General features: G+C 58.0%; 5 protein-coding genes across 5 annotated transcripts; 3 read left to right on the forward strand and 2 right to left on the reverse strand.

Annotated features, from left to right (window-relative positions):
• Nucleotides 1–897: 897 nt before the first annotated feature.
• Nucleotides 898–2,862, forward strand: D7B24_002339 (uncharacterized protein; the record flags this gene model as incomplete). The annotated part of the gene is made up of 7 exons (XM_028636549.1): nucleotides 898–1,016; nucleotides 1,074–1,214; nucleotides 1,264–1,411; nucleotides 1,484–1,652; nucleotides 1,732–1,882; nucleotides 1,931–2,542; nucleotides 2,598–2,862. 7 exons carry the CDS (start codon nucleotides 898–900, stop codon nucleotides 2,860–2,862), a joined length of 1,605 nt encoding a protein of 534 aa, XP_028491274.1.
• A 1,596-nt stretch (nucleotides 2,863–4,458) lies between these two features.
• Nucleotides 4,459–5,985, forward strand: D7B24_002340 (uncharacterized protein; the record flags this gene model as incomplete). The annotated part of the gene is made up of 1 exon (XM_028636550.1): nucleotides 4,459–5,985. One exon carries the CDS (start codon nucleotides 4,459–4,461, stop codon nucleotides 5,983–5,985), a length of 1,527 nt encoding a protein of 508 aa, XP_028491275.1.
• Nucleotides 5,986–6,135: 150 nt separating this feature from the next.
• On the reverse strand, nucleotides 6,136–9,524 carry D7B24_002341 (uncharacterized protein; the record flags this gene model as incomplete). Its single annotated transcript, XM_028636551.1, has 5 exons — nucleotides 6,136–7,734; nucleotides 7,805–8,418; nucleotides 8,513–8,593; nucleotides 8,727–9,226; nucleotides 9,460–9,524. The coding sequence occupies 5 exons, from the start codon at nucleotides 9,522–9,524 to the stop codon at nucleotides 6,136–6,138; spliced, it is 2,859 nt and encodes a 952-aa protein (XP_028491276.1).
• A 3,926-nt stretch (nucleotides 9,525–13,450) lies between these two features.
• Nucleotides 13,451–16,216, forward strand: D7B24_002342 (uncharacterized protein; the record flags this gene model as incomplete). The annotated part of the gene is made up of 1 exon (XM_028636552.1): nucleotides 13,451–16,216. One exon carries the CDS (start codon nucleotides 13,451–13,453, stop codon nucleotides 16,214–16,216), a length of 2,766 nt encoding a protein of 921 aa, XP_028491277.1.
• Nucleotides 16,217–17,047: 831 nt separating this feature from the next.
• Nucleotides 17,048–18,273, reverse strand: D7B24_002343 (uncharacterized protein; the record flags this gene model as incomplete). Its single annotated transcript, XM_028636553.1, has 2 exons — nucleotides 17,048–17,798; nucleotides 17,861–18,273. The coding sequence occupies 2 exons, from the start codon at nucleotides 18,271–18,273 to the stop codon at nucleotides 17,048–17,050; spliced, it is 1,164 nt and encodes a 387-aa protein (XP_028491278.1).
• Nucleotides 18,274–18,723: the final 450 nt, after the last annotated feature.

Raw genomic sequence — 18,723 nt, forward strand, 5'->3', positions numbered from 1 at the left:
ATTGAGAGCTGCTTGGAGCTATCATGCTGAACGCCGAGCGCACGCCCTCATCCATGTCGCCCGCCGCTCTCATAGCCCGTGGCCGCCGCCGGCCGCCGACCATTGATTCAATACCGGCGCGGGGCAGCTCGACCCCAGGTGTTGTCCCCCCCTGCATGCAAGCATCTCCGCTGTTCGCGCCGATATGGTCGAATCACCCCAACGACTCTAGCCAATGAACACCTCGTCACCATGATAAGGTCCAAGGCTTGGCGATCCAATCTTTGACATCGACTTGTTGTGTCCCTTCATTATCAGTATTCGACAAGGGAGGTTATTGGTCTGGCCGCTGCAATCCCACTCTCCCCGCGCGGCAGAGCTGCTAAGCCTTCATAACTACTCGTGACCTCCATTGTGGCCTACCGCGTGGTATGGTCCGCGCCGTTGGGTCATTCCAGGTCTGGTGTTCTTGCATCTGCAGCCATGAGGGGGGAAGGAGGGCGGTGGCCATCTGCCGACGGCTACGGGTAGATAAGCTCCGGTTCATTCATATGGTGTCGTGGAGAGCTTCTCCAATAATTATCTTATCAACATGTCCTGCGGGCGTTCACCACGAACTTTGCTTTCCTCAAGCACGCCCCTGGAAGCCAAGTCGACAATCGTGTTCCAAGATCTCGGGTTTGGGGATAGAGGCGAAGTCGCGAGATCTTCAAGAGCGAATTTCGTGAAGTGTATAACAGGACTCCATGTTACGATGCTTCTTTTGATTGTGAATGCCAATGTCAAGTACCAACAGCTCCTGTGAAGAAGGCCATATATCTTAAGATCAGTTAAAAGCCGACAAGAGCTGCTCATCGTCTCTTGGTTGTCGTTTTCGAATCTTTAAATAGATTGCTTTTCAACAGCCCGTCGTCGGCCATGGCCAGTGCCTTCCGCCAGAGAGCCGCCGCTGTCAAGGCTGACTTGGCCGCCAAGCGCAAGCCTTCAGGCTGGGTTCTCCCCCGCGAGACGGCCTCATTTGCCGAAGAGGGGACTTGGTGAGTGTTGCGTGACATGATTCTGTGCTTCCAGTCCACCTGAACCTGACTTTTTAGGACAAACATTGACTGCGACGTTACACCCGTGGACCGCAGAACTTGGTCCGTCTGGACCTTGGGTCTCTACTGGGGTAGTGATGCCCTCAACATTCAGGGCTGGATGGCCCCGGCTGCCATCATGGTCGGAGGCCTGACTTGGTATGCCCCGTGGTCCTCAACACTGGCACGGCGTACTGACAGCCCCAAGGCGTGAGGCCATCCTCTCTATCATCATCGGCAGTCTTGTGTGCACCGTCCCCCTCGTCCTCAACGGCTTCATCGGCGCCCGACTCCACGTTCCATATCCCATTGCGGCGAGGGCTTCTTTTGGTTGGTACTTTGCACGATTCGCCGTTGTCACACGAGCCGTCACAGCCCTGTTCTGGCATGCAATCCAGACTTACACGGGCTCAACTGCCATGACGTAGATGATACGCGCCATCTGGCCCTCATACCTAGATATTCCCAACCACATCCCAGAGTCGGTCGGCATCACCACTCAGCAGATGGTCAGCCATTTGATCTTCTGGATTGTGCAGTTCCCCATTCTGCTTATCCCGCCCCACAAGCTCAAGTGGTTCTTCGTCACCAAAGTCGGTATGTCAAGCCGTCCTGATACATATTTCTCATCATCGGCAAAAGTCCGTATGCTGGCGTCTTTACTCATCTTTTCTAGTTCTTGTCCTCAGCACTTCTACCGCAGCCGTCATCTACATGACCTCCCGAGCGGGGGGTACTGGTGATATCTGGGACCAACCCTACCAGGTCCATGGCTCGGCTCGCCGCTGGCTCATCCTCTCTAGCATATCCAGCATCACCGGCGGGTGGTACGTAAGCTTCGGGCCCCTTCTACTATCCCTTGCTGACATCAGTAGGGCTACGATCGCAGTGAACATCAGCGACTTTACGCGCTACCTCAAGAAACCCGGAGGCGTTTACTATCAGATCGCCTTCCTGCCGCTCATCCAGCTCCTTGTCGGGATTTTTGGCATTATCTGCTGCTCAGCCTCCCGTGTGGTCTACGGCGAGTACATCTGGGATCCTCTTGACCTGGCCTCCCGGTGGGACGGCCCAGGTGGCCGTTGCTTCGCCTTTTTCTTCGGCCTCGGCTGGTGCATTGCCCAGATCGGCACAAACCTGTCGGCAAACGTCATCTCCTGCGCCAACGACCTCACGAGTCTTTGCCCCAAGTACATCAACATCCGCCGGGGCGTCGTCATAACGACCATCACAGCAGCCTGGATCATGCAGCCGTGGAAGATTATCCACTCGGCCGCGTCGCTCCTTTCTTTCATGAGCGGCCTCGGCATCTTCCTCGCGCCCATTGCCGCGCTGCTCGGTGCCGACTACTGGCTCGTCCACCGCCAGCGCCTCGATGTCCCGGGCCTGTATCGAGCTCACGGGCGCTACCGGTACAACAAGGTCGGGACAAACTGGAGGGCTGTCATTGCTTTCCTCGTCAGCGCCGTGCCGAACATTCCTGGACTGTGAGTTGCGCCTGAGGACCGAAGAGCTCATGGACATGTGGCTGACAGATAGCAGAGCGGCGCAAGTCGAACCATCGCTGAAGAAGAGCATCGGGGGCGCCGACAAGATTTATTACATGTTTTATTTCTGGGGATTCACGAGTGCTTTTGTCGTGTACGTTGTGCTGTCGCTCGTTTTCCCGGCAAAGGAGACTCTGATTCCTGAAACGATCTATGATGATGGAGAAGTACTCGAGGGGACGTACGGACCAAATGAGAGGTCTGGCGACACGGATAGTGCACATGAGAAGAGTCCCGTTGACGTGGGACGGAAGGCGTAGACTCTAGTACTTTGATAATTCTGGCTGGAATGGTACTCCAGGTATTCCTCCGATCATGTTCCTTTATGGTTCGTACACTCTTGCAAAGAGATTGTGCGGATTGTGCCGCCTCAACCACGGTGAATCGATCACACGTTGTTTCCAATGTGTAGATTGATTAACAGGAATTTCAAGTTGTCCAGCCCTACTGGAACCAGAAGAAGGCCAAGTGAGCCCCGGAAGATTCTTTGAAACCGATCCCACCTTCAGCAGGTCAGTGCGGCCGATGGCATAACCCAGGGTTGGATTTGAGCTTTGAAAGGTAGTCTTTGCATTGTTGTCCATGCCCTCGGCCAGTGCCTCCAGCTAACGAACCTCACTTATTCGAACCTGAACGGTTGAAAAGAAGTCAAGGGAGAATTGGGAGAAAGCGATCTCCAGCATTGTTCGCAATCGTGCACCGATGGTTTTTTTTTTCTTTTTTTACTTTGGTATACACCATGGTGAACGATATGAAGGGCTGACACAAACACTCGAGTCAGCAGAGAGCAGTCCTGGCCTTACAAGAGACGCTTCTTCTATTGAGTAGTGACCGGGGATACCAAACGCAAAGTCAAGCCTTGGTGAGCAGGAGGAATTTGGCTCATCGCTTGTTCGCCGATGAACTGACGCGATGCTTTGCTCAACCACTGCTTTCGGAGGCGAAGTACCCCGGGGGCTGCTGCTCGCCGCGCCGACAACTCATGCGCGAATGGCCAAGCATCAGGCCTGCCTCGCATGGCCACAGGATGATCAAGCGACGTGCAAGCCGATCGAAGCTCACGAGAGGCAGCTGCTTTGACGCCGACGCCAGTGTTGCTCGTTAGATGATGTACCTCAACGACAGCGTCAGTCTGCCACACCACAGCTGACAAGCTTCGTCTCGGTCCTTAGACACAAGACGTGTCGCTCACAGATGGCAACCTAAATGACAGCCCGGCCTCTCCCAGGCTGAGTTGAGGATCCTGCACGAGACAGACCTCAAGCTACAGCCCTGCTTCAGACCCAGAGACCCTGTAGCACCTACTGCCAACGTGGGAAATCTGGGTCTTCCCGGGGGTGACGGGCGGGGAATCAGGGGTCTTCGGGGCGAGTGTAGCGGTGAAAAGGAGGATCGATGGCCCGTCGGCACTCTGTGCATCAGGGTCTAGATTGATTTACAGTGATTATGTTTGGGCCCGATGGCCGGAACCTGGTTCGGAAATGCGAGACCCGGAAAAGAGACGAGCGAGGCGAGGGGCACAACCGCGTTTCTGTCGTACTTCTCGGGTCCTCGGGGTTCAGCATCACGAGTTTTTTTCTCATTGGGAGCAGTCTGTTACCTACAGCATCATCTTTGTGACTTTTGTGCCCCCTGACATTGTGACTTTACTCTCCCTTGCGGCAGACAAGAACACGCAACGCGGCATCTCGCCTCATTATACTATCCACCTCAGCTCTGACAATCTCAGCTGCTCAGTCTGATACTCGCTCACGAGCTCTCCAAATCTCAAGTCCCTGAAATCAAATGTTTGACTTTCAAGACAACTCACAATGAAAGCCACTACCAGCTCTCTCACGCCAGACTCGCCAGACACCATGTCCTCGACGAGCCGGCCAGCATCACAGCCGGCGCCCCCACCGCCTCAGAATCTGGCCGCCTATTTACCTGAGCTCTTTGACGAGAGCGTCACCGCCAAAGCCCTGCGCGTGGCCCAGCGGAATCTACAGGCAGCATCAGCGTCAGCACCAGCGTCACCCATCGGCTTCCCCGAGACGGTGCCCCAGGCGGGCCCCAACGCCGGCACCTACAGCCTCCGCGAAGCCGACTTTTGGACCTGCGGCTTCTTCGCCGGCCACCTCGCCGCCCTCCTCGAGCGCGCAGTCACGTATCCGCAGCACATGCGCACGTCACTGCCGCCGGCCCTGCTGCGCGCCGCGCTCGCGCGCCAGACGTCGCTCTGGTCGGCGCCGCTTCACGCCCTGTCGTCGCGCACCGACACACACGACCTCGGCTTCATGCTCATGCCGGCGCTCCGCCGCACCTGGGAACTGACCCACGACGCCGCGGGCCTCGCCTCTCTCGTGGCGGCCGCCGACTCGCTCGCCACGCGCTACGAACCGGGCGCCGCCGCCATCCGCAGCTGGGACGTCCTGGCCCGGCGAGACCGCGACGGTGGCGGCAGCGGCGAGGCCGTGTCCGTGAGCGACGGCGCCTCGTCCATGTTCGTCATCATCGACAGCATATGCAACCTCGACCTGCTCTACTACGCCGCCGCCCACGCCGCGCGGCCCGACCTCGCCGTCGTAGCGACAGCGCATGCGCGGACCCTGCTGCGCACGCATCTTCGACAAGAACCCCCGACGACGCCACCGCCATCCATGAATAGCAGCAGCAGCAGCAGTAGCAAAGCCTACGCCGGCCCCCTCTTTTCGACCCACCACGTGGCGAACCTCGACCCGACAACGGGCGCCGTACGATGGCGCCGCACGGCCCAGGGTTACAGTGACACGAGCACCTGGGCGCGCGGCCAGGCCTGGGCCGTCCTCGGCTACGCGCAGACCTACGCCTGGACGCGCGACGCCGTCTTCCTGGCCGCGGCCTGCGGGCTCGCAGAGCACTTTCTCGCACGCCTCGACGGCGCGCCGCCCGCCGTGGATGCGGCCATCGGCGGCGGACGAACGGCTGGGCGGTACGTGCCGCTGTGGGACTTTGACGCGCCGCTCGAGGACGACGGCGAGGGGCGGCCGTTGCGGGACACGTCGGCCGGGGTCATCGCCGCCAACGGCCTGCTCGTGCTGGCGCAGTCGCTGGCGGCCATCGGCAAGCACGAGCTGTCGCGGCGCTTTTTCGAGGCGGCGGTGCGCATCGTTCGCGAGACGCTGGACTTGTCGCTGGCGGCGGAGAAGGCGAGGTTCGCGGCGCGCGGCGACGGACTGGGTCGTGACGATAGCCTCGTCGTCGAAGACGTCGCACCGGGGCGTACCTTTGACGCCATCTTGAAAAACGGCACGGCGAACAACAACGAGCATGCGCTGCGGAGGCTCAAGAACCATGGCCTTGTATATGGCGACTATTATCTTGTCGAGTTTGGCAATCGCCTGATGAAGATGGGCTTCATATGAGACAATGACTCGAAGATTGTCAAGAAATAAGGTAGAGAGAGGGACAGGCAGCCGAGGGCGAGGGACACGAGACGGTTCTACACAGAGGCTCTGTCTCCCCGACTCAGGACGGCCATGCGTTATATACAATGCCACACGTCTCTCCCAACATCACCAGCCTCCGCCCTCATAGTCGGTTCCAAATATGCCATCGTCATAGCTGATGACGCGGTCCATGTCGACATATTGCTGATTCACAAAGGCCTGGTCGATGCCCCCCATCTCCGCACCCCGGTGATACGACGCCGGCCGCACCATGCCCCCGAGGTTGGACCCTGCCACCGCCGACGTGGGCATGCCGCCAGGTCCGGCTGCGATGCCCAATGCCATGCCCGGCTGCCCTGCGAACAAGGCCCCTGGTCCGGTAGGAGAAGGAACAGCGGCAACGGCAGGAGGCGGTGGCGGCCGGAACCCCGAGGTGCCCTGTGCACCATGCGAAGTCGGCACTGCGAGCTGTCGCATCGGGGCGCCATCTGGCTGGTCGCGGCCAGAGTGTCCCTCGACGTCCCTCGACGCTTTGGTGACGCTGTGGTCAATCTCATTCGTGTAGCCGAGGCCGCTGATGCGAAAGTGCTCGTCGCTGACGCAGCGGCGGTACGACTCGGTCAGCGTCTGCGAGTACTTGGCGGCGAGACACACGCGGCCGTTGTCGAGGCCGTGGGGTCCGACCCAGCGACGAGCCATCTCCTCGAGACTCTGGACGAGAGACCAAAAGTCGGGTGCCAGGTCTTCGCGGGTCGTGTAGCGCCACTTGGACAGCAGCACCTTGGCGGCGACGTAGAGGCAAAACGCAAACGCGCTCGAGACGGGCACCGTGAGCGGCGCGTTCTTCAGGTAGTTCTGCGTTATGGTGGCAATTTCCACGGCGGCCGCCTTGCATGTGTCCTCGCTGAGAATGCTCGGCAGCCGATTGCGAAACGACCACTCGGGCGGTGGGAAGGCCATGACCTGGTGCAACAGAATCATGGAGGCGTTGTGCGTGACATGGGCCAGCGTCAGGTTCGGATCCATGCGCGAGGACTGCCGCGCCATGTTGGCCTTCCACTTTTGCGGCAGAAACATTTTCCAGTGCACCAGCCGCAGGTCCATCTCTTTGAACCGCGTCAGCCAGCTCGTGAGGTCGCGGTGGTCCCGCATGTTGACCTTTTGCTGCAGGAAGTACGAGTTGACGCGGCTCAGGGACTCGGTCGCCTCGATGCTGTAGGCAAAGGCGCCGACAGCCGACATGTCGATGGCCGCCGCTGGTCCCCCGGCCGGCGACGCGCCCGTCTCCGACGGCGTCTGGATCTCTTCGTCCTTGACGTGCGACGACGACGACGGCGCTACGTAGTGCGACGGGAAGAAGGCGATGGGGTTACCGATTCGGCCAGCTCCCTTGTCCCAGATGCCGAAATAGGGCGTCTGCACGGGGTCCTCCTTGCGCCAGGTGATGCCGTCGCACGGCAGCCGGCGGTTCACGTCGTCGGAGGTCAGGCTCGTGTTCCAGCCCATGGTCACGGAGCAGAACCGATCCAGGTTGAAGACGTTCCAGAACACGCGCCGCCTCTCCTCCGTCTCGGTCCAGTCCTGCGCTGGCGCCAGAGACGCAAATGGCTGGGTCAGCGACAGCCTTTCCATGTCTTCATGCTCGATGGTCAGCTGTAGGTATTCCACGGTCCGCGTCAGCGATCCGATGAGCGACCAGGCCTGCGACCCTTCTCCATTTCCAATCTGCGTCACTCGTCAGCAGAGGCGTCAATGCTTCACGGCCGGTACATGGATCAAAGAAACCCGCACATACATCATTGAACGCGACCATGGTCAGTGCCTGCAAGTTCTCCACCGACAAGTCTCTCATGGCCTGCGCAATGATCCAGTCCCTGACCTGTTCCTGTCTCTCGCGAGACACAGTCAGTGCGACGGCCGAGTTGACGTCCTCGATATATCGCGATGCTACAAGGATCATGGAGTGAAGGATGACGTGGAGTCGGGGGTGCTCGTCGGGTTCAGCGAGGCGGCGGCGAAACCGACCCTCGTGGATCATGGGGATCCAAGGGTGCACGTGGGCAAAGTAGGCGCGGAGGACGCCGTCCAAGACATCGCCGTCAGGCAGCGAGGGCACGTTGAGACGAATGGGCACTCGAATGTCCTCGCTGCTATCGCCGCGTCGCCTCTTCGCTCGCGGCTGCGGCGGTCGGCGTTCATCGTGACGTGGCGGCTGCGGTGGAGTGACGTCTGGTCTCTCATTGTTGAAGCGCTGCAGCTCTCTGGCGAAGAAGGAGAGAATATCATAGGGGTTCCTGTCGCCGTCTGAACGTGGCGCATCACCTGATGGCGGCGCCGCGAGAGAAGCTGGTGCTGGATCACGCTCGGGCGGTCGCGATGCCTGTTGACTGACGGTGCGTTCGAGGGCATCTAGGGGCGCGGATTGAATGTGAATAATGAGGCCAGACAATCAATGGCAAAGAATACACTGCGCAGTACTGAGGAAATGGCCATGCTGTCTCACCAAGTCGTCTGTGTAGGTTCTCGATGGCGCCAGCTTTCATGCCGGGCTTGGCCCTCTTGGTCTCATAGATGCACTCACTTCCTGTGCACACGTACAAGGTGATTAGTACTGAATCATGGCGCATGACATTACGAACGGAAATGGGAGGGGGGGGGCCCAGCAATCGGCAGATGAGACAAGCTGAGATGAAATAACGATCATCCGAGCGACTCACCCGTCTTGCGACATTGCTGACATGTTGGAACCTCGCGAGAGCATCGAAGCTTGCGTTTGCGGCAGCAGTTGCAGGCGAGAGCAGCTTCGGATGAGGCGCCGTCGTCAATGGTATTCTCGCTCTGCTGTTGGTCTGGAGAATCAGTGCGCGTGTCCGTTCCCATGCCCAAGCTCATGGCCGATGCCGCGACGCCGGGCCCGGGGCCGATGCCGTTGTCCATGTCGCTACCGGAGGTTCCGCGCCTCGATTGTGCGCGATGCTTCCTCCGGTGAAGATTCCCCGACGACGTTGACGAGTGTGTGAGCGTGGCGTGCAGAGTCGGGGAGCTGGGTCGGCGGTCGCAGGATTCTTTGACCGGAATCCGAGTTACATTTGCCCCGAGGACCGAAAGGCTAGCTTGGACGCTGGCTGGCTTGGCTTGACTTTTTCCGTCTGGTGTCTGCCCACCAGAGACCATCTCGCTTGCTACGGTAGCAATCAAGCCGCCGGCTGGATAGTACCTACAGCCAGCCAGTGGTTGAGCCAGCACAAGTCAGTCGGTCATATCAGGTCTCGCCGCTATGTTATGTTGAGAACGGTACGAACCCCACACACACATTCGTCTTGGAGGTTCGGGAGGGGATGGACTACAGGCGCCCGCTGCGTTGCAGCACATCACAAGGACGCCAATGGTGGTTGGTGGCCGCGTAGGCGACTTGAAGGCTCGCTCCCTCGCCATCTGTGTTCGGCTCACCGGACGCCCGACATGCCGAAATCAATCGGAACACGATCAACCCAGTGCCCTGGACGAGATGCCATCGATCGTGTGTTGATTCAAATCATCTCTTGAGGCCGAAGGAGAAAGACCTGCCACTGAACCGTTCCCCATGTCTCTTGACCACAGAGCTGCTGGTCAGTACTTTGAGTAAGACATGGAACAAGACTACTCGCCCATTAGCTTTGAGTGCTCGCTGTTCGTCATTTAGTTCGTCATTTATCCGATCGTGTACAGGGGGCCGAGTACCTGACGACAACCTACCTCCCTGACGATACTCGCATATACGCAACGTAACCGACAAGGCTCGCTTGCGATCGTAGTGTGATTTTCCATCGCCTCTTCCTCCTCTGCCCACTCTTGAGTGACCGTGCTCGTGATGCACCCAGTTCTTAGCCAACCGTCGAGCTTGCCCAGGAACTTGTGACCTGGACGAACGTGCTGCTCCCCGTGTGTCCTCCTCCTCCACCTGACATGACAGCACGGATGGGCGATGCGCAATGACCAACGGTTGGCGAGCGGCGCGACGTTGAATCGCCGTTCATTTACCGTTCTGTTGCTCAGTCGCATGGAACATGATGATCACTACCACGTTAACGCAAACAGAGGCACAGGAGGCAAGGGACCGCATTGCGGAGGGGACTTCTCCATCTCCTCTGGCGACGCTATTGAATTGGATGGTTCGTGAGCCGATCGATCCCTGCCGCTTACAGATACCCATCATCTCAAACCCCCTTCCAAGTACGCCTGAGGCTTCACCAAGGGGTCCTTCAAAGCAATAATAAGAGGAGTCGGTGCCAGCGGGGGAGCACCTGTCAAGGAGAACAGGGGAGCGATGAGAAATGGGGTCCAGGGGGGGGCAGCAGGGGCTAGTCATAATGCATGGACATGGGAGGGTTCGAGCCGACAAGGGTTTTGTAACCCCAGAACGCCCGCCGATGCACATGCAAATCACATCTCTCCAGGCAGGTGATGGTGCTCCTGTTACATGTACTGCTGGGGCTGGAGCTGGCAGGCTGTCCGTCTCTCGGTGGCTTCTCGCTGTCCCTTTTTGGCCGGCCGCTGCAACCAAGGGCGCGCGGACCGATTTACAGCCACCTGCAAGGCATGCGTCCTTCATCTGGGCTGAAACTCCGTATTCAATCGAAAGGCCGCCGCCGCTGTTTACCATTGATGAAGCACCTGCCGTTTGTTTACTCATTTGCCTGCCCGTCTGCTTGCTTGCATGCTGTACTCACAAACCCTGATCGATCGGAGCAGCAGCCGAAGCCCGAAAGGAGAAGGCCGTCAACGGGGCCGAAAACAGGCAAGAGCCACCATGATGCTTGGCTTGCGGATCGAAGTCCTCGTCGTGTGATTGGGGGCAGCCAGTTGCGCGAGTCAAACCTCAAAATAGGGGGGACGACTCGCCCTGGCGATGACTGGTTCTTGAGGAAGGTCTGAGAGCGAGTGCGGCTGTCCGAGTGACTGTTGGCAGGCAATCCTGCCATCCAGTCTTGCCCCCAGGCTGGATGTCCGTGAGCCCATTTCGCCTGTTCGTCGACAGCTGTCATGAGTCGGACACAATAGACAGAGAATCCATCTGTGAATCGCCCGGCAAACGCGACAACGACAGTGGCGGCGACAGCAGCTGGTTCCAGTATTTTCTTTTGCGTGTTCCGAATCACCGGGACCTCCATGTATCTCTCTCCCCACCCCGAGCCCCAAGCTCTTCATGGTAAGCCTCCCCCCGAGCCTAGAAGTCCAGGGAAGAGGCCAGTGTGCCTGGCGTGGCCTGGACTGGGACAAACCAGCCGGCGCCGAGTCCAAGTCGTGGGAGAAAGACCCAAATGCGGTCTCCCTACGACTCGGCTTGCCACGATCATTTGTTTTTCCGCCCTTCCGTGAGCTCCGCCTGAAAGTTTATGATGGGACACTTCGGACAAGGCTTGTGCGAGAATCGCGACGGCGGCTTTCGTGAGGGATGCATCCTAGTCATTCCTCCTTCGTCGACTGACCTCCCAATGTCGCCCCTCCGAGTAACCGCGGTACGGGAGCCGCACCCCGTTTCACGCGCCCATCGTGTCGTTGACGATGTCTGATGTCGCTTGAAGGAGGACCTGCTCCATTGGCTGGTCCCTGGACGGTTCCTGAGACACCAAGCGAGTGAAGCTGTGGATGCCCGAGACAGACCCCGCCCAGGGGGCTAGGCGTCGTGTGATGGCCGAGCTTGGTGCCGTTCCCAGGTCTAGCTACAACTGGGTCGATGTTTGCGCACCCAACACCAGAAGCTATCGAATGCCAGGCCGAACGCCCAAGCTCCCTAGAACCCCTTCCCTTTTCTGAATGTTCTCGTGGTGAGATGGGAACGGGGAGGGTATTGCCTGGCAAGCATCGATAGATCATTAGAAGTATTCACAAAAGGTCGACTGGCCTGAAATCCATCCGCTTCGCACCCCTGCGGGCGGGCCCCGTCATTTCCATCTTTGGTGAGATGGGGTTTTCTGTGCTACATCCCAGTGGCTGTTCAGTATCTCCGCCCGCGAGACCTCGCTGTCCGCTTTGCCTTTGAGTAGGGACCAGCTGGCTCGCCCTCATTCGACGCCTGCCAAGGCTGCTGGAACTGTGCACGAATGATTTCAGCAGGGGTCTTTGCCTTCCTTGCCGATAGTCACCTGCACTTCTTGGTCCCTGTCTATGAAGACAGCAGAACGCCCATCCTCATTATTGAGGCAAGTGAGGGTTCTGCGCTTGAAGGTGCTGAACCAGACCAGCCGATCATTTGGCCTGTCCGGCCGGTTTGGGAGAGGAGAGCAGCAGTCATCTTCAGTCTCACACGGCGTTTGCTCGGGCGCTCGTTCGCTCGGGCGCACAGCAAACCAACGCCGTCATGTCCATGGCGTCACGCCTAGCGAGACCCGGCATCGCCAGCTGAAGTGCCAGCGTCGTAACCGGCTGTTCGCCGCCTCTTACGATGGATGCTTTCCAGACGAAGGGTTTCTCGGCGGGTGGTGGGTCGGCATCGGTGTGGTCCCGCTTGTCCCATCCTGCTCAAGTTTCCACTTTCACAGACCTGTGCAGGGATCTGCAAAGGCATCGTCCTGACACCCCTGCCAGCAGGTACAATTGTTCCCACTTTCTTGCTGCAAGTCAGGCACTTCCCGGCCGGATCTGGTGGGTGATGGGGGCTTATGGAGAGAAACAGGCCAAGGGACACGAGGGAGTAGATTCCCCCCCGAAAAGCGCCCCAATATGTAAGGTTCAGGTTGACCGTCACTGCGAGACGTCAACATGCTGGCAGGACTGCACGTCTTCTTCCCATATCATCGTGCTTGTGCCGTCTGGGAGATGAACCGCAGGCCACTTGCTCTCCAGCCCGACCCCCCTTTCTCGTTTCTCGCGCCACGTGGATTTGTTGAAGACCACGAACGCAGTGCTGCCCTTCTTGCCTCGCAGAACTGGGTTGCTTTTCCCGGCCCGATCGATGAGACGGCACTGAGGTGGAGAGCTGAATCGCACCGTGGCTTGCCGGGTGCTTGTGTTACTCGTTAGCCCCAGTGCTATCCTGTGCGACGCCGCGCCTCTCCGGTTCTGCTCGCCGATCTGCAAGAGAAATGGCCTTGTGAGACATTTCGATTTCACCGACTCTTCACCCAAGTTACACCCACTTACCTCCGTCCACGACGTCTGCCTGCGACAACAACGACTTGCGACAAACACAGCTGAACCCGCCGTCGAATGGAGGTGGAGTGGTGTGTTCCACGAGATTGGGTAAATCAATAGCCTTTGGGCCCCCGACAGGTTCGACAAGGTAACCCCTCCCACCCCTGACGTGCCTGCTGTTCATCTGTTATGAGCTTCCAATGCATCAGAGAATCAGTGTTAAGGACTATCTTTCGCCTCCTCGGCATTCCTCGTCCCAGGCAGCATTGTTGACAGGAGAACGTAGGGCACTGGAGACAGCCAGAGGTACCCGGACCCGACCGACACAATGGGGAAGACGTCCAAGTTCACATTCCCCATACCGGGAAAGAAGCAAAAGCCAGGCATCGGGCCCATCGTGTCGGGGCCCATGTCAAAAGCACAGAAGATTCTGGGCACGGCTGAACTCAACATTGACGCACCGCAATGGGACGACATGTCGAATTCGGGAATTAGCATCTCCATATCCGAAAGCACCGCAACGACGAGCTACTACACTAATGATCGAGCGCTGCAGACAGTCGGCGAAGAGGAGGAATCTGTTGGCAAAGGCCGAAGTAATGCGCGATGGGAATTGGAGTCGGAAACGGTGCCAGCATATCTGCGATCGGGTCGCAACTCGAGATTGCCAGACGGCGATGGCACTATTCGAGACTTGATGTCTGAAACGTCAAGTCTGAGGAGACGGCAGTCAAACTCGACGCTTCGATCATGGTATGACAAGGCCAAGATGCCTCTGTCCATCTCGCAACAAACATCAGCCTCCGCCATGGCCAAAGGGCTGCCCTCAAAGGCGAGTGCATTGCTGGACGCAGATGCCCACGGCAACGTCAGCTCGACAGCATCAACGACATCAAAATCAAAAAGACCAAGCAGACTGGACCTGTCGCACCTCATGCCTGGCCGACATCGCCGAGAAAGCCAGTACGGCGAGTCCTCTCCGCGTAGCACGCTCGGACACGATTACGTGACTAAGTCTCCCTTAACAACCTCAATTTCGCCTGCAACACCATCGCCAGATCAGCATAGACACACCAAGAGGCTCCTCAGGAAACCAACGAAGGAGCGCCTTGCTGAAATAGTCGTCGCGCAACGGCCGACAACTGGGTCGAGCAGTCAAAGAAGTGTGCCCGGTCACGGATTGAATTCGCCCAGAGACCTGTACGATCACTACGAGCAAGCTACTTTCCGTCAGTTCATGGAATCGCCTGAAGGAGAAGAGGAAAAGATGGATATACCAGACTTTCCGCAGGCGCCTATGGGGCCGACACCCCTTAAATCACCATCACATCAACGGAACAACGTCGCGAATCCTATCATTCAAGAGCCGCTTACCGCAACCCCTGGTTTACACGGGGCAAACAGCAGTGCTGAAGTGCAGTGTGCTCGAGCCTTCTCGTCTGTATCACAGGCGTCAGTCGCCGACAACGACTACGCCTCGAGCTTTGCTAGCGTATCCAGCCGTCATACAAAGACGTCAAAAGCGTCAAAGCACACGAATCAGAGTCTTGCGGATTCCGATAGACAGGAGCGAAGTGTCTTGTCGTTATCTTCTGACTCGGAGGAGGATGATAGTCTTGTTGAAACTGCATCGAGATCAACGCAGTCCGTGTCGAGTTTTGGGCGGGCCTCAAAAGACACGCCAACAAGCCCAACCACCACTTCGAGAAAGTCGATTGCGTCTCGTGGTGAGTCTGTAGCCAGTGGGTCAGAGAAGAAGACTGGCAAGCGTGCGAGCTTCGCTTTGACGCCAACGTACCTTACCATCCCCACTTCTACACCGGCAGCAAAACCTACGTCTGTCAATCTGAGGACCAGCTCACTGCACAGAGGCAACCTACAACAGCAACAGCAGCACTTGCAGCGTTCACCCTCCAGCCGAGCGTCATCCCGAATCTCTAACATGTCAGCTTCGACGACGAACTCGGATTGGCAAGCGCAGACTGGTTTCGAGGTCAAGGAAGCGAAAGCTGTCATGGTTCGGCCAGTAGCGTCAACATCTCAATCGTTGGCCAGCGAGCCTCGAGGTTCGCCTGAGGGGAAGTTGTCTGGAAGGAAAACCTCGATGCGCTCTGGAGAGCAACCGACGCCTCCGCTCAGCCCTACATCGCTCGACTTCTGCGTCGAGCCTGAGAGCTCTATAGACGCTAGCAGCAGTCAGAACCCCAGACTCATGGCAGTCACCCGTCAGGAACAGATGCTGCTGGCAGCTCTCCGCTCGAAACGTGCCATGATGCGAGAGACGCTGATGGCGGAATTTGAAGGCGAAAGCCAACAAGCCCATGGGTATGGCCACAAGCATACTTCTTCACAAGCAACGATCAAAGGCTCAGCCTACCCAGAACCGACGCAGACGCTGCGGCATCAGGGTTCCGGCACGTCGACCGGCACAATCAAGTTGGACAGTCGAGGCTCCGACAGCAAGCGGGAATCCAGCAACTCCAGCAAGCAGCACGGATATCGCCAACGAAGCTCGGGCGGCACTGCAACGAGATCGTCATCATCGCGCAGTGGTTCAGCACCGGCGTCCAAGGCTAGCAGTCTGAAGAAGGCCAGGTTCGCCGGAGACAGCTCGCCCTCAGCGAATGACGAGGGGAGGCATGAACGAGTGCTGTTGTATCTTGACAGGCCGAAACGCAATGTGACCTCGATGGATCTAGCCGAACCGAGCCCTGACTTGAGCGACTTTATGGATTTTGACGGCATAAGCGACGAAGAGGATGAGAAGATAGGCGAAGATTACCTTTACTCCCACGAAAGCCGAAATCGGGTGGAGGCCGGACGACTCTCAGCCAGTCGCGCCAGCAGCCAGCGCCGTCGAGCGGGCGAGGCAAGTCGACCTTCCTCCAGCTCGGCTCCCAGCAAGTCGAAAAGCCCGCTGTCACGATCGGAACGGGCCAGCATGGTGGGAGATGTCGAAGAGAACATGGAAGAGAGACAAACAATGTCTGCAGCAGCTCTTGATGTGCCCGAAATGGGGAGAAAGAAGGCTGCTCGGCTAAGTGCCGTCGGCCGAGCTGGACCGGAAGTGGGATGGTGGGGTGACGACGGTTGAGGAGTGGACTCGTGTGATGGAGCAACTTCTTTGATACCCCTGGTCAGGACCTTTATTTTCCTTTGTCAGAATTCGATATGGCCCCTCGTAGCTTGTTGTCTCGAGCTGAACAAAAGTGGCGGCAAACGAACGGGAGGGATTGGTGGCGAAAGCGAAGGCGAGAGTCGTTTTGCATCTTTTTGGAAGGACATGACGAACTTCATACGACGGCGTTCATGTACAACACAACAAATTTCCTAGTAGTCATCATCAGCAGTATTGTAATGGCGGAAGAATTGGGGATACACAGCTCAGAGGGGAATACCTGAGGGAATACCGAAGGGCAGGATGAGGGGAGAAGAGAAGACGACGTGGAGACTGAAGATGTCTAGGTACCCCCTCTGTAATGGAAACAGGACATTATGGAGGAAGTAGACAGAGGAACCATTAGACGGCAGCGACATTCTTTCGACTTCCTTCTTCAAATCGTGCAGGCCCCTGATACGTTGCGCACCTACCTACCTACCTACTTAGGTACCTACCCATGTCATCGAGCACCTTGTGGGGGCTGTCTAGCAAGCGCGAAGCCTCTCGGGCCGTGGATATCGCTATGCACTGAGCGAACCCTCATCAGCTTGGTCGAATAAAGAAGCAAGACAGTGATGGGCTTCTCGAATGGCAGAGCAAATCCATGGGCGCGGTGCCCGTATTGTATGAGTAAAGGGTACCTAGTAATGTACAACACATTGATACAATTCAAAACTGAGACTGCCGCCCAGCTTTCCCATTCTTTTCGGTCGCTCCAAACGCCTATCTGTGCGCTGACTGAAGACCACGATCACCACGCTACACTTAGCTCCTGTTGGCCGCCTTGTCGAAGCTGTCGAGAACCGTGTTCTTCAGATTTCTTGGCGCATCGGCCTCGGCCTCCCCATCATTCTCGTTGGCGATGATCTGCTTTGCCACTGTCCTCGCTTGGGTCTGGCTGACCTTGCCGTAGACGCTGAGGCCCGTAGCAATCATGCTACCAATGTCGCCCACGTTGCCCGGCACCACGACGGCCGTGCTCTCCTTGGCGAGCTTGCCGAAGGCATCCACGTACTTCTCCGCCACGGACAGGCTGACGGCACCTTGTGCAGCCTCCTCGCCTTCGGCGATGCTCTTCGCGACGGCTTCGATACCCGCCGCTGTGGCCTTGGCCTTCATGAAGATGGCCTCGGCCTCACCGGACGCACGGTTGATCTGCTCGGCCTTCAGAGCCTCGGACGCGAGGATCACGCTCTGCTTCTTACCCTCGGCAATGTTGATGGCCGACTGCCTCTGGCCCTCGGAGTCGAGAATTTCGGCACGCTTCGAGCGCTCGGCCGTCACCTGGCGGTGCATGGCCTCGACGACGCCATCGGGGGCGTGAATATCGCGAATCTCGTAACGCAGGCAGGTCACGCCCCACGCCTGAGCAGCCTCGTTGATGGCGGCGGTGATGTTCGTGTTGAGGGCGGCACGCTCCTTGAGGACGTGGTCGAGGGACAGCTGGCCGATTTCGGAGCGCATCGTCGTCTGCGCCAGCTGGGAGATGGCGTATTCGGCGTCTTCGACACCGTAGCTGTACGTAGTGAGGTCAGTACGGAATCGTAAGGAGCTCGCTTGAAACTAGTGTGACAGTACCTGGCCTTGTATGCGTCAAAGACGCGTGTGTAGAGCACACCGTCGAGGTCGAGTGTGACATTGTCGGCCGTGATGGCGCTTTGGCTGGGGATCTCAATGGCGTTTTCCTTCAGCGACTTCACGTATGCGATGCGGTCGATGAAGGGGACCAGAACGGCAAGACCAGGATCCAGGATCCGGTTGAATTTTCCCATGCGCTCAACGATCCATGCTGTTTGTTGCGGTACGAACCGGATGATCGTGTTTGCAGGGAGCGACGGCTTCTGGAAGTAGGAAGGAACACCGCCAGCCGCAGCGCTGGCACCGAAGGCAGAGGGGATGAGGTTCCTCGAGCTCGTCTGGAAGCTCCTCGACTGGAGTAGAGCCCGTCGTAGGGGCGGGGTGAGGGCCGCCTTGGTCATTGCCGAGGCCATCTTTGTTGCATTGGTGGTCGCAAAGCTGAGGGTGTCTGGCATTAGGCAGTCCGCGCAGCGCTTGCTGAGGTGTCGAGAGTGATGACATGGGAAAAACCGGGGTCGCAACTCCTGCTGCTTGGCGGATCTACCGATAATTTGCCGACACACCGATTGACACCTCGCCCAAGACGGCGAGTGTGCGTCGACGGCGTGAACCATGTACGACCCCAGCTCTGCCTAGAGCGACTTCTTTTCCATGGAATTATAGGGTTCCCTTTTTGGCAGTGTAAAATTTGGAACCGGGGTATTCCATGTTGAGGACGAAGCGCGGGTCACGGAGCGCAAAGGAGGCCAGTTCACATGGCTTAGAATGCATCAGGAAGTAGCTTGCTTTCTTGTTTGAGCCAGGCCAGCGCCCGACCCAGCTCATACCCGTGGCAAGACGGCGCTAAGAAGACTCAAAAGTTG

This window comes from Verticillium nonalfalfae (genome assembly GCF_003724135.2).
Source record: "Verticillium nonalfalfae strain VnAa140/NRRL 66861 chromosome Unknown scaffold_156, whole genome shotgun sequence".
NCBI lineage: Eukaryota > Fungi > Ascomycota > Sordariomycetes > Glomerellales > Plectosphaerellaceae > Verticillium > Verticillium nonalfalfae.